We start from the raw sequence: 17,345 nt of genomic DNA on the forward strand, positions 1-17,345 counted from the left end.
GCTATATAACCAAGTCATCTGTGAATGTGTTTGTCAAATTTTAGGATACTGTGTGGAGTTGCAAGGAATATTCTAGGTAATGATATTGGAAGAAGTTATGACAAGGCTAGACTCTGTGAGATGCTGCTTACACACAGGATGTCTTAGAACTCTGGGACATCATTGAGAGATGGGGCAGGGGGAGGCGGCACTGAAGAGCTGGCTCAATGATTAAGAGTAATTGTTGCTCTTTCAAAGGACCTGAATTTGATTCCTAGCACTCATATGGTGTTCACAACCACCTATAACTCCAGTTCTGGATCGATGCCCTATTCTAGACTGTGCAGGCACCAAGCAAGCAAAATACTCCAAATAAAATAATTTTTAAAAAAAAGGAAAAAAAAAGGAGTTAACAGTTTCTGAAAATCATTCCCAAGCACATTTCCATACTGTTTCTTCCTGAAAACTCACTGGAGGGCAATTTATTCCATCCCTCCTTGGAGACGCCACCTTCTCCAAGGACCCAAAAGAACAAGCTCTGTGCTGCGCAGTCCTACTCGGCCAAAGCTCACAGACTCAGACTAAATAGTCGATGCGGAAGGAGCCAGTGGGATTCCTCCCCCAACAACCTGGATGGACATCTCAGTGAGTGACGGGAGTCGGACTCCCTCAGTAAGAGCATAGAAGCACCAGCAAACTCTTTCAAGAGGCCTTGATTTTGCATAAGTCCGTTTCCCCCTTTTTAATTGGGATGGAACTTCAAGCTACATGTACACTAAGAGAAGTTAAGACAAAGGAAGAGGATGGGTGTTAAGCCTCACCTTTTCTTCAGCAGTAAATTTGGCACACATCCAATGGGTCTTTCCCACACTCACTGCAAGAGCGAGTCCTCTGTCCTAAAACAGGACCTAGGCCAATGCCCTCAGACTCTGGACTCAGATGCTAATGGGGCAAAAAGAACCACAACCCAAGAGCCTCCTGCGAGCCCCTTCATTGCTGAGAATGGGCCCCAAGAACAGGGGCCAGGCGAGAGACAAAAGACACACAAACGAAACTTCTGGCAAGCATCTAGTACCCGCCCTGCTCACACCGCCAGCATCTGCACTGAGGGCCGTGACTGCAGACGAGTTCCTCTGCCAACCCTTCTCTGGAGGGAATGATGCTTCTACTTACATCATCCTGCAGGTCGAGGTCACAGCCAGCCTTCAGCAGAATCTGGACCACAGAGAGATGGCCCTTATTGGCAGCAAGGTGCAAGGGGGTCCGGCCATGCTGTTAAAGCAAAGGAAACAGTTGGTTTCAGAACTAGATACACCAAGGGACAAGACACTAAGGCAAGAGGACACACCAGCTTTTCAGAACACCTCTGGCCCCTGCCTCTAACCCCAGCTGCCCCTCTGCTCTGGAAGGAGATTCTCAGTGAATTTATTAGGAATTCGAGTTGCCTCTGTTAACTTTGACCAACTTTTATGTCCTACACTTAAGGGGCAGAGGTGGGGCTTCTCGTCCCCCCCCCCCCCCCCCCCCNCCCCCCCCCCCCCCCCCCCCCGCTCCCCCACTAGGGCTGACACCATGAAGCGGTAAAAGGCTGTGACAGGACCATGGACAGGGGACAAATGCCAAACCCAGGGGCTCCTGAAGAGAAAGTCATAGCCATGCGGAGGTGGAAAAGGCTCTGCCTCTTTTTTTTTTTTTTTTTTTAAAAAAAAAAAAAAAACAGCTTTGAAAAGGATGAAAACTATGGTATATTAAGATCCACATATCTGCCAACTATTTTTATTAAAAAAAAAAAATCAGAGGCATTATTGCTGCTCCTGGGACCGCCTCCCAGATCTCTCGGTGGCTCCTGAGAACTAACCCTTCTTTCGAATCTGGCATTTACCTTTTCTTCGCCTGGAGTCACACCGTCACTCCTGTCTCTGGCCAGGGGCAACATCCAGAGTACTGTTTCAAACGATCTCAGGCACGTTAAGTAACAGGGTATCATTTAGCTTTTCTTTTGGGGATTCTGTTTGTTATTGGGTTTTGGTCCAACATTCTGTTCTGGTGATGCGGCGCTCAGCTCAGGTTTCCCGCCGGCCACCCAGGTGTTCCCTGTGGGCGGCACCAAGATGGGCTCCTCCCTTCCCTGCAACCGTGTGAAGTTTGTGGGCACCCACGATGCGTGACACCCAAAAGAAAGCGCACTTTCCTGGGTGTCTGCGAGCTTCTGTCCAGGGAACTGACCTTGTCAAACTTCTACCTTCTCCAGGCTCTCACAGAGACATCCTGATTCCCTCAGGATTCTCTACGAAGAAAAGTTCAAGGGACTAAGGCATTTGAGAAAAGAGGGCTCACAGGGGCCTTGCCTATGGCTTAGCCTCTAAGACCCACTGTCTTTATTGATATTCCAACGGGACAAGCATGTTTACGACCTCGGTAAAGCAGCAGTCCGCCCTGATAACCAACCATGGCGAAAAACAACAGACAAAATAAGGATCTTAATTCCTAGCCATGAAATCCAATCAAAACAGCAGAATGAGTCTGGAAAGAAAGAGGCCGGAACTTGCTTTAAAATTAGAATTCTTAATTAAGGGAGAAAGTTACTCCCAAGAATTAGGCTATGAAAACCCTTCATATAAAAAGGACAAGGTCAGAGATGAGATAAAAGGCGTGACCTTTCTCCGCTCTTCACCGGTTACTTCGCCTTGGTCCTTTGGGTGAGATGTCCACAGTGCCCCAGACGGGGGAAAGTGACCGGGTTTCAATCACTGGGCCCAGGCTCAGGCCCCAACTGTCATCACGTGTCCTTGTGAATGACCTCATATCTCGACACTGACTAAGGGACCCTCATAAAATTCCCTACACGGTTTGTTGTGGGAGTGAGACGGGGGTGTACGTGCTGTGAGGACAGAGACACTGTCATCAAATACGAGTGCTCAAACAAGACAACAGAGCAGGGCAGGGGACAGGAGTGGGGGCTGCTGGGAAAGAAGTTAGACCCAGGGTCACGGACCAAGGAGCCATGGGGACGGTCCTGCCAGCACCCGCCCTTTCCTGAAGGGGTAAAGCAGATAAAAGTTTGTCCAAGTGAGCACAGGCAGAAGGAAGAAACACCACTGTGGCTCCTCTGTGGAGCCTAATGTTTGCATGAATGCTGGGCCCGAGGCTTCCTGTGGAATGGCCTCTGGGCAGTGTGCCAACGTTGGGATTAGTGCCTTGTCGATAGGGCAGGTGATGACACAGCGCTCCACAGTGCCGGCTCCTTGACTTAGACATCACAGTACCCAGAACCCAGAACTGTGAGAACCAAAGGCCTGATGCCTGAGCAGCCCGTCCAGAGCATCTGTTTCACAGATCTGGTTTAAACCAGATCACGTGCCCGAGCGCAGCCAGAAACAACCAAACACAAACCATGTCCCTGGACTGCAGACAGGTCCTAAGCCAGCGTCATCAGTGTCTTCCAGTTGAGAAGTAAAAGGCTAGGGCCACTGGAGCCAAATAGATCTCAGTCAGAGCTAACAATGCCTAGTGACTCTGGGTAGGACAATCACCTAAGCCTGCTTTCTTCTCCGCCACACAGGACTGGACTCCTCACCCCATACCTGAGATAAAAATGAAGTACAATTCTCCATCGTGAGTGGGTTTTCCTGCTGCCGCTGTCTGTCCTCAGCCCCCAAGCTAAGCATACTCCCAACAGCTGTCCCTTGCCCCTTCTTTACAGACACCCTACACCTTTACATATTACATACAAAGAGTGATGAGCTATTTACATATGGGCCTGAGCTAGACCACAGGCTCTGGCTTCCAAGGCTCCTACTCGCCAGCCCCTCCTTGCAAGTCTGCTTACAGAGACTTCCTCTCCAGGAGCCGGCTGTTTTACTTTTCTGACCTTTAGATTGAACCCCAATTTCTCTCTTTGAGATTTTATTACTTCTGCTCACCCAAGTAATGGTGACTCAGGGCCATTTGAGAACCACAACCTACAAAAAAAGTAAAAGAAGATTCCCCCCAAAGCCTCCCGAAGTTGGGGTGCTCGGGTCATGAACAACCCTAGTCACTAATCCACCCAGGCCTGCTCCTGCTTAGGAGTCCTGGGTCCTTCTTACTAAAGACCAGCAGTGCGGCTTCGTGAGTGTCCCCGCATGCTCTAACAGCACCTGAAGGGTGAGGTGCATGGGTGCTGGCTGGTATTCAAGCATTCCAGCACCACAGCTTCACCCAGGGACACCCATGCGCCCAGAGCCTCATAGAGACCGGGGAGAAGACAAAGGAACCAAACAGAAGTGACTAGACTCTGAAGATGGGTAGGGGAGGGAAGCAATAGAATGGAGACTCATTGGCTCAAAGAAATGAAACAACTAAACCATTTTAACTGGGGACGCCGCAAGGACATGGACGGGTGCATGTGGCCCGTTTGAGGTCAAACACTAGACGGGAAGAAAAGAAGGGCAGAGCACCCTTTCCCCAGGAGAGGGCAAGAAACACAGCAGATCAGAATCATACTGCCCTTGCTGGAGGTGGACAGTGCCTCTGTGTTGTTATTCACAGCATCAAGGAAAGAGGAAGAGTGTGGCAAGAGAGTGTAAAACTTAAGAAAGGGCGTGCATGTGTTAGCAACGTGACATTCGGGTGGGGGAGGGGTTGAGTCAGGGTCTCATGCAGCTCAGGCTGGCCTCAAACTGTATAACTGGGGCTTTGAACTCTCTCTCTCTCTCTCTCTCTCTCTCTCTCTCTCTCCCCCCCCCCCCCTCTCTCTCTCTGTTTGACTGCATGTATATCTGTGAGCGTGCGTGTTCGCTCCTCTGGAACTGGGTACTGGGAACTGAACCCAGGTCCTCTGGAAGTACAGCATCGACTGATACACCCATTCAGTCCTTCATCAGTATCCGGGATACAGGTTCCAGGGCCTCCCTCAGATACTCAAGACCCATCTATAAAATGGCATGGCACAGGCATAGGAACCCCCCACCCCTCTGGTCTACTGCAAACAGCAGTGTTTATTATATCAACCGTAGGAAAGGCAGACACTATGTAGACAGTCGCTGGGATGTTACGGGTACAAAAGAATGTTGTGTTCAGCACAGATTACGAAGGAATTTCTTTTTGTTGTTGTTTCTTGAGATAGGATCTAACTATGTAACACTGGCTGGCCTGGAACTCACTATGTAGATCTGTTCTGCCCGTCTCTGCCTCCCAAGTACTGGAACTAAAGGTGTGTGCCACCATAGTCAGCTTCAATTTCTTTTGAATATTTCTCATGCCCTCTATCTCTTAAACTTGTTTGTTTGTTTGTTTTGAGACAAGGTTTCTCTGTAGCTTTTGGTACCGGTCCTGGAACTAGCTCTTGTAGACCAGGCTGGCCTCAAACTCACAGAGATCCACCTGCCTCTGCCTCCCAAGTGCTGGGATTAAAGGTGTGCGCCACCACCACCTCGCTCTCTTAAACTTTTTATAAATACCCACCAACCACTAGCTGGCAGACTGCTGCTTTGGGACTCTTACAATGTGCCAATGATTGGTTTGCATTTGTACACAAAGATACAAGCATAAGGGAGGGCTTTAAAATTCTGACACTCAACAGGGCCACATGTAGAGTAGTTACGACCCATTAGTCACAGTCACATTGGCTCAGCAGGTAAAGGTACTCGCCACGCAACCTGGCAACCTGAGTTGACCCCTGGAAAGGTGGGAGAAGAGGACCAACTCCGTAAAGTTACCTTGTTTATGTCACATGCACGCTCTGACTCCCATCACCGCCCCTCAATATCACGCATACACACACAGGAAATAAATAAAAGCATTTAAAGACCTATTAACCTATATACCCGGGAGCTTAGGACCTACATGATTTGGGGAAATTTCAGGGAACTTTATCTGGGTTACCAGACACTTAGATATGTAGACAAGGCCTTCTGTGGAGTCTGCTGAGGCAACCAAACACCTGCGGCACTGACTAAACCCAGCGGAGGGTGATGCATGACTTCCTATCAGGCAGAAGCTGCTATCTCTGAGCCAGTATCTCTACCAGGCCTGCCCAGAGCTGGAGGGAAACAAGGTCACCTCCATCCCCACTGAGAACCACAAGCTAAGGCCTATGCTGAGGGCAAGAGGCCAGAAAAGCCCACGAACAGGTCCACAAATTCCATAGAGCAAGGGAGAAGAGCAGAGAAGCGAGCCTCAGAAGAGTAAGTTGGTGCTTATGATTCTATTATTGAGCTTTTCTTATAAGGCAAGCCATATAAGAGTTCATAGCACATACTGCAACTCCATAATTGATCCATGTGTTTCCTATTAAACGCATTGTTTTGAATTATGATGTTCGGAATATCAGTATTTCATGATATTCACCAAGCTCCATAGCTTCCCCCCACAAGGGAAGTTCCTAGAGCAATTTGTATTCTCCCCCTGAATACCTGGGAACTCCTCAAGCCCAGCCACACCCCAGACTCATTAAATCAAGTGTCTCCTGAACCACACCTGGGCACTGATACTTTTTAAGGCTATTCACATGCTTCTACTGCCGTCGATATGGAGAACCACTGACCCAAAGGAACCACTGAGGACAATGAACTCCAGTGGGGACCTGGTCATCATTGCTGACCACAGCCACCATCAGCTGAGCCCCATCCTCCTCCTGGACCACCCTGTGTAAGCACAGTGCATGGATCACATCACTCCATCACCAAAAGGAGCCGATGGCTACTTCACAGTCAGGCAATGAAGACCTGAGGAGGTTAATAAGCTGGCCAGGCTTGCAGAGAGGGAGGCTGTGCTCCATTCTCTCCACACTTAATAGGGGCTGTAAAAGACTTGAGAACAGGTAACAACGTCAAAGAGACAAGATGTAGAGTGGCGGTCAGCAGGGGCTCCGGGAAGAGGACACAGGCGTTAGTCTCCAATACAGACAGAGTTTCAGTGTGAGGGATGGAGCAGTTCTGGAGATGGAGAGGAAGAGGGTGGACGTCACAGCCCTGAACTGTGTGCTGGGTACGGTGAGGCGGTAAGCTGCACGTGTATACCTTGTACAAAATCAGCGAGCCCAAGGCCACTTAGAGGTCCCACGGCAAACCACGATGTGACTCCAGGTTATGGCCAAGCTTTCTACTGGCTCAAAGTAGGAGACAATGACGGTGATACACTCTGAAAGCCCTGTGGATATTGGCCAGTATTATACTAATAGGCAAATTTATTCTCACTTTATTAATAACCTACATATTTGAAATTTTTTCCACTTATCCTTTGAGCCAGTTGTCACATCTTAATGGTTTTGTCATTAATACACTACATAAAATCTTTTTTTAAATATTTATTTATTTATTTATTTAGTATGTATACAATATTCTGTCTGTGTGTATGCCTGAAAGCCAGAAGAGGGCACCAGACCTCATTACAGATGGTTGTGAGCCACCATGTGGTTGCTGGGAATTGAACTCAGGACCTTTGGAAGAGCAGGCAATGCTCTTAACCACTGAGCCATCTCTCCAGCCCCCCAGCTCCAAAATCTTAACACTTTATTATAATTATTGCTCAGAACTACCACCATAAATCAATTCTCCCTAGTGATTTCTGCTGGTAATCCATAGAACGTCATTCTCCAGGTATTCTGGGTATGGACCTGACCAGTGTCCATCGTCCCGGCCAGGACGATAATAAAGCTTGCTTCAAATCTGGCTCAAAAGTTGTGGTAGTGGTCTTAATCTCGCCTGGTGGGATTAATACTACTTCATGGTGCCACAACTAGAGGCCCAATGTTTATATCACGGGCTTCTGGGGGACACTTGCCTAAAATGCAGCAAAGCCCTTCATCCTCAAAGCTGCTTTGGGTGAAAGACACCATGCCATTCAACTACATCCACTTGTCTCTGGCAAAGCACAGCCAGACTTCCATCTAGATAACGGGGCATATACCCTATGCCTCTCCAGTTCCTGACCCTAAGCATCCCTAGTCCCTCCTCTCTTGCCCCTTTCACCTAATGATCTCTACCCTGGCCCCTTCTGCCACGACTGCGTGATTTTACTCAGCCTTTGCAGATGTAAGAGATTTGCGATGATATCGTATTGGAACAGACCGAGCCCTTAATGCTTAATGCACAAATCACAAAGAGAAACCCGTATGAAGACGGAGGAGGGGATTACGAGCTTCCCTTGTAAGTGCAGGACCACCAACTACCAGCGGCAGGAAGCCGGGCTAGTTCACCCCCAGGTTCAGACAGCGTCGCTTGACCTCACACTCCAGCCTCAGAGATGGTTAAGGCGGTCATTCCCTTTGTGTGGGTGCCCCTGCCTGTGAGCGCTTGTTAGGGCAGCTACAGGAAGCCTGTGCAATCTTGTGGAACATTAGTGTAACTATGTGAAGATGTGTTACATTTGTTTACCTTGCTTGCATAAGGCACCAGATTGGCCTAATAAAAAGCTAAACAGAGCTGGGCGGTGGTGGCGCACGCCTTTAATCCCAGTACTCGGGAGGCAGAGGCAGGTGGATCTCTGCGAGCTCGAGGCCAGCCTGGTCTACAAGAGCTAGTTCCAGGACAGGAACCAAAGGCTACGGAGAAACCCTGTCTCAAAAATTAAAAAATAAATAAATAAATAAATTAAAAAAAAAAAGCTAAACAGTCAATAGGTAGGCAGGAGGTTCAGGCAGGACTTTTGGGCAGAGAGAGGAAGTAGGAGGAGGAAACCAGGCTCTAGAAAGACAGAGGGAGAGAGGCAAATACCAGAGGACAGACAGACAGACACAGAGGAAACAGGAAAACAGGACATACAGAATAAAAGAAATATAAAAAGCCCTGAGGCAAAATGTAGATGAATAAAAACAGGTTAAATTAAGTTATAGGAGCCAGTGGGACAAGCATAAGCTAAGGCCGAGCTTTCAAAATTAATAATAAGTCTCTGGGTCATTATTTGGGGGCTGTTCGGTGGCCCAAAGAAAAAATCCAAGTACACAATCTCTTACCCTAGCTCTGTCTTATTCCCACTGATTCTTATTCCCAAAAGCTCTCTGCGGGTGAGCTGGTATGTCTCTTCAGTGGGATCATTATAATGTTAACAGATACACTTCTTGCTCCAGGAATTTTCTAGGAATTTGCTCAGCAGAGATCTTCTGTGTCTGGAGGAGACATCCAAGTGTACACACAGCAGCAGACCATACAGGATGGCAAACAATTGGCCTCCCGGGAAGCAACTGTTCAAATGGTTACGGTCTAGTCACATAGTGATGCAGAGCCGTTTCACCAGACACCTAGCTCCACACCACAAAGCTCGGAAATAGCCCGGAATAGGTCAGTATGGCGAGGATGGCCTACCTACATTTCTAAGTGATGAAGACCTGTTTTTGCACGCGCAAATATGTTGGGAAACGCACAGAAGTATTTCCTGGTCATGGGAGCAGGGCTTGAGGGAAGAAAGGGAGGAAAGGGGGAAGTGGCAAGCCGACTGCTTGTGACACACCAGGCCTTATGGACAGTGCTTTCTGCGCCCTCCGCGCCCTCTCTCCTGGAGCCCCGCCCACCCCCTGTTCTAGGCCTTGCTGTTCCGGACAGCAGGAGATACAGATGCAGTGGACTGCTATCCTGCAGGGGTGTGACGCCAAGGGAGGGTGAGAGTGAGGAGCTGGCAGAGGTCACATGGCTATAACTGGGGACAAGACCCGAAGCCCAGGCTGGCATGTGGCCTCTCAGTGCCTCCTTTACTGTCTCTCCCAAGTCCTGACTTCATGTCTCCTGCCAGCGACCTTTTGTAGTGAAGACACACATGAAGGCACCCATAGAGCCTTCTTTCTTTAAGCAGCCCCCCAAACCCTCCTGAACATCACCCCTCTCCCTCAGGCACTCTGGGACAACTCTATGCACAGCCTCCTGGAGAACAAGGGTTCTGCTTTGGTTTGGTTTGGCTGAGGCTCACTACACTAAGTTCAGAATGACCTTGAGCCCCTGGTATTTTTTTTATTGAAAACAAGATTTTTTTCATATACTATATATTCTGATAAACAGTTTCTCTTCTCCCTCATCTCCTCTCACATCCTCCCCAACAGCCCACCCTTGTTTTTCTTTCTCTTTAGGAAACAAACAGGCAAACAAACCAGAATAGGTCAAACAATCAGAGAAAAAAAAAACAAAACACGAAGCATGAAGCAGCACATGTGCACGTACACACAGAAGCATGAGACACACATGTGCACGTACACACAGAAGCATGAGACACACCTGTGCACGTACACAAGAAAGCACGAGACACACATGTGCACGTACACAAGAAAGCACGAGACACACATGTGCACGTACACAAGAAAGCACGAGACACACATGTGCACGTACACAAGAAAGCACGAGACACACATGTGCACGTACACAAGAAAGCACGAGACACACATGTGCACATACACACAGAAGCATGAGAAGCACATGTCCACGTACACACAGAAGCATGAGAAGCACACGTACACGAATACACAGAAAGCTCATAAAAACCACATCTGAAACCATAATATATAAATAGATCAGTAAGGTAAAAAAAAAATGCCCAAAGTTTCACGAGATAAAAAAGACAAAACAAACCAAAACAAACAAAAAAAACCCTCCAAAAATATCATTGACTTTATTTTCAGGTGACCATCTACTGCTGGGCACGGGCCTGCCTTTTAGTGTGGTTTGTGTACCCTGTGAGATTCCGTTGGAGAGAACTAATTCTTTCCTGTGGTTGTCAACTGGAGAGAGCTGCTGGGTTGGAGACAGTAGACAGGTCCATGCCCCTTCTCAGCACTGGGACCCCTCCTGGTTTATCCGTGTGGTCCGTTGCACGCTGCCACACTGTGAGCTCATGTACGCATCGGTCCTGCTGTGTTCAGCTGGCCTTGTTTCCTTGGTGTCCTCTGTCCCCACTGACTCTTATCCCTTTCCTGCCTCCCCTTCTACAGAGGTCCCTGAGTCCTGAGGGGAGGGATTTGATGGAGATCCCATTTAGGGCTGAGTGTTCCAAGGTCTCTGACTCTCTGCACCTCGTCCAGTTGTAGCAGCCCTGATCTTTTGTTGCCACCTGCCGAGTGCTGGGGCTACAGGTGCACACCACTCTCACACAGCTGGTTCTGCTTCTTGTTATCTAAGTCCCCATTACTCAGGGCCAGTGACTGGTATTAAAAACAGACTTTGAGGGCCTGGCAGTAATGGTGCACGCCTTTAATCCCAGTACTCAGGAGGCAGAGGCAGGCAGATAGATCTCTGTGAGTTCGAGGCCACCCTGGTCTACAAGAGCTAGCTCCAGGACAAATTCCAAAGCTACAGAGAAACCCTTGTTCTATAAAACCAAAAAGAAAAGCTTGTGAGCAACAAGCCAAGCCAAGACCAGGAATTCATAACTAAGAATAAGCCTCGGTGTGTGGTTTGAGAGCTAGGTGGTGGACCCTCCTCAAAAAGCCAAAAGAGTTAAAAAAAAAAAATCAACACTTCTGACATAAGGTAACTCTGGAGATAATGTGGTCATATATGAAGCCAAGGCTTTCTCAAAAGAAAACCCTACCTTTTCTGTTCTCTAAAAAGTATCTCCAAGTATCTCCTATAGGCGACTATAGACGTCAGGAAGAAATTCAGGAAGCGGGATGAGTGGCCTGCCCACTAGGAGGGTGGCAAGTGGAGGGACAATGGGAACCTAAAAGAAAACAGGATGGTATGGAATCACAGCCAGGGGTGCCACTCAATACAAAAGAGACCCTAAGAAGAGTGACATGCAGGTTTGGTCTGAAGCACTTAAAGCAATATCATGGGCCGCAAAAATAGCCAGGAAAGCAGCTTCGAGTTCAAGGCCAAACAGCCACACTGTGAATTAGCTCCAGGCCAGTCAGAGAGACATTGTGAGACCTTGTCTCAAAACAAAAGAGAGTTCCAGGTGCTCAGGGGGGAACTGGGGAGTCAGCGTTTAACGGGGACATATAGCTTCCACTTGGAGAGGTGGGAAAAGATCTGGAGGCAGATGCCGCCAACAGCTGGGCACGGTGTGACTCTACAGAACCACTGAAGCTCGCACCTCCTGCAAACAGTTAAGATGCAAACCTGTTCTTTTGTAAGTATTGCAAACAATTAATTTGACTAAATTTAAAAAATCAAACTGGTCAATCAATAGTATGCATATATTCTAAGACTATGGGTGGGGAAGGAAACAGGGAGGGAGATGTGTTTCTTCAAGAGGAACAAGAGGACTGAAGACATCCTGGGGAGATGGGAAGGGAGAGAGGCCCTTGGTCCTAGACCTCGTTCTCCTGTCCTGCTGGCAGAGTCAGGAAACCTCAGACACCAATCAGCACCAAACTGCCCACCAAGGGCACAGTCTCCTAAAGCTATCGCAGACAGGGATGTCAAGGGCAGTAAATAAAATGCTTGCCTAGGGCCAAAATGATGCACATCCTGGAATTTAGTGTTCTTCTCCCATTCCAAATCTCAAGGGCGCCTTCCAGAAAGCTCACAGTTTGCTTACAAAAGGAAAAATCTTCAGCCTTTAAACCTTGTTGTCAATTACATTCTGAGCCATGTAACTTAGAAAGCCACAGGATCATATACGTACCAGCTGTAAAGACCCCTGAGCACACGACTCCCTCGAGACGCTCCCACAGGCTTGGAGATGTCTGATTCTTTCTCTGGTCATCGTTCTGCACACTGGTATGAGCTGAGGGTCCAGGCTGTAGGTTCATTTAAAAAGCGTGTCCGCTTACTGGTACATCCGAGAATCCTGCCTGTGATGAAGCCAGAACCCTGCCTTTGGTTTGTTCCCTTTAGGGAATGGGAACGCCTCAGTTCAAGTGGCAGCATGAACTATGATTTTTTTTTTTAAGGCTCTCTAGCAGGCGCTGGGGAGATGACCTGGTGGTTAAGAACACTGGCTGCACTTCCAGAGGCCTCAGGTTCAATTCCCAGCACCACATGGCGGCTCACAAACATCTGTAACTCCAGTTCCCAGGGGATCTGACGCCCCCTTCTGGCCTCTGTAGGCACTGCACGAAATGTAGTACACAGACACCGTGTATAGACACCCAACACTGCAATAGTACAGACACGCTTGCAGGCAAAACACCCATATGCACCAGATACTGTACTTCGACAATTTTAAAATTCCTTGTGCATAAGTTTGACTGTGGTAAAGACACATGGAAATGACTCCTGGTTTATGGAGATTTAACTTATGACTCACACTGATACAAAAGTAACACATGCTCATGAGAAATCATTTTAAATTTTGACTTTTCCCCTTAAGGCTAGAAATATGAAATCTGGCATCATCTCGGGATGCTGGGCGAGCAACAGCAAGTCACATGATCAGAAAGATGGCAGAGGGTACCCCACATATGTAGTGTTACTGAGTTGATATGTCTAGTAGGTTAGATGCAAGAAATGCATTTAGCGTTGCAGTATTTTTAATTTACGATGGGCTTATTGGGATGTAACTCCATTATTAGTCAAAGATAAAGTGAATTTAAAAGTAAATGGTGACCAGGAATGGTGGCTATAACTGTAGTCCCCGAGTTTGGAAAACAAGAGGACTGCCATGAATTCAAGGCCAGCCTAAGCTATAATAATGATTCGACATCTCTACAAACAATAGGATATAGGAAGCATTGGTGAAGAAGTAGAAAACAGGACCCTCAAACATTCTGGTGGGAATGTGAAATTGTAAGCCCTCTTTGAAAACAGGCATGGCATTTTTCTTACAGCCTTAAACAGATTTATTACGTGACTCAGCAAATCTCCCCATATTCACCAACACAAAAGCAAACTCCGCCCACACAAAAGCATGGCTTTGGCAGCCATTTTCATAATAGCCCTAAACTAGAAGCAACCGGAAACGTCCACTGACCGACTGAAGGACAGTATAACGATCCTCCTCTACCCACCAGCTCACTCTGTGTAATAACCATTGTCAATCACAATCTGGGACGGCAAATGGAAAATTCAAGAGAGAGAGAATTCTGAAGTCTGAAATTGCATCCTGTTCTGGGCCACACAACGGAAGCTCGTGCTGTTTCTCTCCACCCCAGGGACACGCATCCCTGCTTTGTCCAGCGTCTCCGTGCTCTCCACCCTGCCTACCCGCAGTCCCTCGTTCATCAGACGGACTGTGGCGGTGTTGCGGTGCCTGTGCTGAAGGTATTGTTACCTCGCTCAGTGGTCTCAATGCGCAACAATGACAACTGTATCTTAGTGTACTGATCCTTTATGCACAGGATGTGTGTGTGTGTGTCTACTTCATTAATTGTGGCCATTCCCTTACCATGCCTAATTTGCATCCTAAACTCTATTATAAACATCTGCACATAGGAAATAACATAGTATGCATGGGGCTTGGTAGTATCAGGCATCCTTGGGGGCTTCTGTAATACAGATATTACAATATAAAATTTATATATTTATATATATATATGGGATAAGTATAGATATATGGATAAGGGTTATCTATATATCTGTAATATAGATAAGGGAACCACTCTGGCTCTTACTGTGTGTTGCTATTCAGCCATAAAAAGGGATGAAATATCTTTCACTGTAACATGAATGACTCTTGTTGATAGTATGCTCCACGAAAGAAATCGCGAAGGACACCACAGGCCACACATCTAGTTAGGGCTTCTATTGCTTAGACAAAACACCATGACCAAAAAGCAAGTTGGGGAAGCAAGGGGTTTATTTGACTGATGCGTCCATATTGCTATTCATTATTGAAGGACATCAGGACAGGAACTCAAACAGGGCACAGTTCGGAGGTAAGAGCTGATGAACAGGCCACGGAGGAGTGCTTGGAGGAGGTGGGACTGACTTGCTCACATGGCTTGCTCAGCCTGCTTTCTTATAGAACTCAGGACCACCAGCCCAGGGGTAGCACCACCCACAATGGGCTAGGTCCTGCCCCATCAAGCACTAATTAAGAAAATGCCCTACAGACTTGCCCACAACCCAACAGTATGGAGGCATTTTCCCAATAGAAGTTCCCTCCTTTGATGACTCTAGCTGGTGTTGAGTTGGCATAAAACTAGCCAGGACAGCATGTAGTTCATTTCTATGTAATAACCAAGAAAAGAATTCTCATAAATGAAAAGGAGACTCATAGTTGCCTGAGCTGGGGGTAGGGACATAGTGAATGGATATATAGTCTTTTACTGGACGACAAAGTTTTCTAAAATCGGAATGTGGCTGTATTGCTCAGGCTGCCATAACAAAAATTTATTTCCCAGAAGTCCAAGACTAGAGCACGCACACAGTTGGGTCCTGGTGAATTCCGTCTCTAGCTTGCTGAGTACAACTCTCACTGTGTGCTCAAAAGGGCAGGAACCCAAATGCACACGAGTGACTCAGATGGACAAATGACCAACATCCGGCCCAGGAGAAAGAGATATTAACAGACGATACCACAGGAAAAACTAAGACCATATCTCCATCTGCACAGCTCTCTCTGGGGTGGACGGCAGGAGAGCTTCGGACTGGGGCACCACGGATATAAGGTGCATTTCTGCCCGGGCAGAAATGCCTTCAGTTTCCTAATCTCCGGAGTGAGGGTGAGAACAGAATATTCGCCCGGAGGCTTTACAGTCCTCACAGCAACCAGCAGCTGGATAAGCTTGCACCAGCACTTCAACTACGCAGGGTCTGACACATTTTGTGTGGTTTATTTCTTGCTTATTTTTGATACTATCTATGTAGCCCAGGCTGTCTTCAAACTTACGTTCCTCTCCCTCCCTAATGCTGGCACAACCTGGCCAGGACCTACTTTTCTTTGGATTTTGCTATAAAATCGCCTTCAACCAAATGTTCCCTGATCTGCCATTGTATTGCTGGTTGATGACGTATAAGCAATGTCATGCAAAGCCCACATGAAAACAATGCCCACAACAGACATGGCAGTCATCTGGTCCAATCTGTCAGATAAGGACGAGACGAGGGACAGGGGCTTCCTGACCAAAGGCTGGTCCACCTTGCTAGAAGGCCTGCCTAACATGATTACCAACCCTCACCCCGCCCCAGCTCACTGTTTAGTCAGTCTCTGTGTAGGAACTTCTCCAAAGAAATATCCTGCCTACTGGCTATAAAGGTAGATGGGGGAAATGTCCCATGTGACTTTAAAGACTGTCAAATGCAAATTACAAACGCTCCATTTGAAAGATGACAACGGAAACGTTTTCAATGCTTCCTGTTTCTTCCCAAGCCTCTTTTTCTTTACTAAAGCCAGTTCTTTTAAAGACTATGAACCAAACAACAGTTCTGCAGACCAGAGGTGAGCTATTCCCAGAGAATCGCTATGGCATTTTTCCTTGTTACCTTGGTAACCGCTACCTTGGCACCCTTGTTGATGAGCTGAACCACATTCTCCGCTTGGCCTTTGTACGCAGCTATGAGCAGGCGTTCTGAAAGCGCAGCGACCGCATCCTGCTGGCTCATGAATCAGTAGAGAAAGGGGTTCGCAGGAAAGCAGGGGATGAGTTCCTTCAGCTCCACGTGTAGCCTCTGGCTAGGACTGGAGTCCACAGGGAAAGGTGCTCAGAATCATGGGGCATGCCTTGGTTACTACTCCATCTTCAGGTCCTGGGGGAGGGGGGTTCACAAAACAAAGCGGCCATCAGTGCCACTCAGCACACAAGGACAGACAGACACACCTCTGCTGACCGCAGGGCTTTCTTCTGGGTGCACAGCACAGGGGAGGAAACCTAGAGAAACAGGACATCAAAAGCATGTTTCCACAGCGATTCAGAGTGTGTCAATCTCTCCACTTCCTCCCTCCTCAGGACCATTCTCCACAGCATAGGCAGAGCTGGGAGGTTGCATTTTTACCAGGGGGAAGGAGGCCTGATATAACACAGGGGTGGAGGGAGGGAAGGTGGGGAGAATGATGTAATTAATTGTTTTTAACTTTAAAAAAAGAGGCCCGATTTCATTCCCTACACACCTCCTGGTCATTTACATAACAACATGTACTGTGAATGAACAGCCTTAGCCTTGTGGACCTGGTTCCTGTGAATCCACCATGGCTAGCAGGCACTCGGAGACCATGTTAAGCAGGGTGTCTCTTTGAGGAGACCCTCCCCAAACCCCGCCACACACACACACACACACACACACACACACACACACACACAGTGCACGTGATTTTCTCCATCCTTTCCTTTCTGGAAACGGTGCAGCCTTCTGAGTTCTGGAGCCGGGAGCTCAGATGGAGTTCTGAGCACAGACCCCAGGCCAACCCCAGTTCCAAACTGATGAAACACTCCACCTTGTGAGGAAAATGACGCCCCTCTCGGTGCAGCCAGCTCTAGCAAGCTCTAGCACTACCGTTTAGGGTCACCTCCTCCACAAACACCCCACATGTTCTTGCTAAATCGGAGGAAAATCAATGGCCACTAAACCACTGGGGACAAA

At 47.8% G+C, this 17,345-nt stretch overlaps 1 protein-coding gene across 1 annotated transcript in view; it reads right to left on the minus strand.

The window, feature by feature from the left end:
* The window catches only part of Ankrd6 (ankyrin repeat domain 6), a 135,628-nt gene that overhangs the window by 33,682 nt on the left and 84,601 nt on the right, over positions 1–17,345 (minus strand). Inside the window, exons 2-3 of the mRNA XM_050145503.1 lie at positions 16,251–16,514; positions 1,153–1,251 (exon numbers count right to left, since the gene is read on the minus strand). Coding sequence (XP_050001460.1) covers positions 1,153–1,251; positions 16,251–16,370 — 219 coding nt within the window. The 5' untranslated portion in view covers positions 16,371–16,514. The remainder of the gene's footprint in view (positions 1–1,152; positions 1,252–16,250; positions 16,515–17,345) is intronic.

Source organism: Alexandromys fortis, unplaced genomic scaffold (assembly GCF_014885135.2).
Source record: "Alexandromys fortis isolate MF-2015 unplaced genomic scaffold, M_Fortis_MF-2015_v1.1 scaffold_2_26212498_36691700, whole genome shotgun sequence".
Taxonomy (NCBI): Eukaryota; Metazoa; Chordata; class Mammalia; order Rodentia; family Cricetidae; genus Alexandromys; species Alexandromys fortis.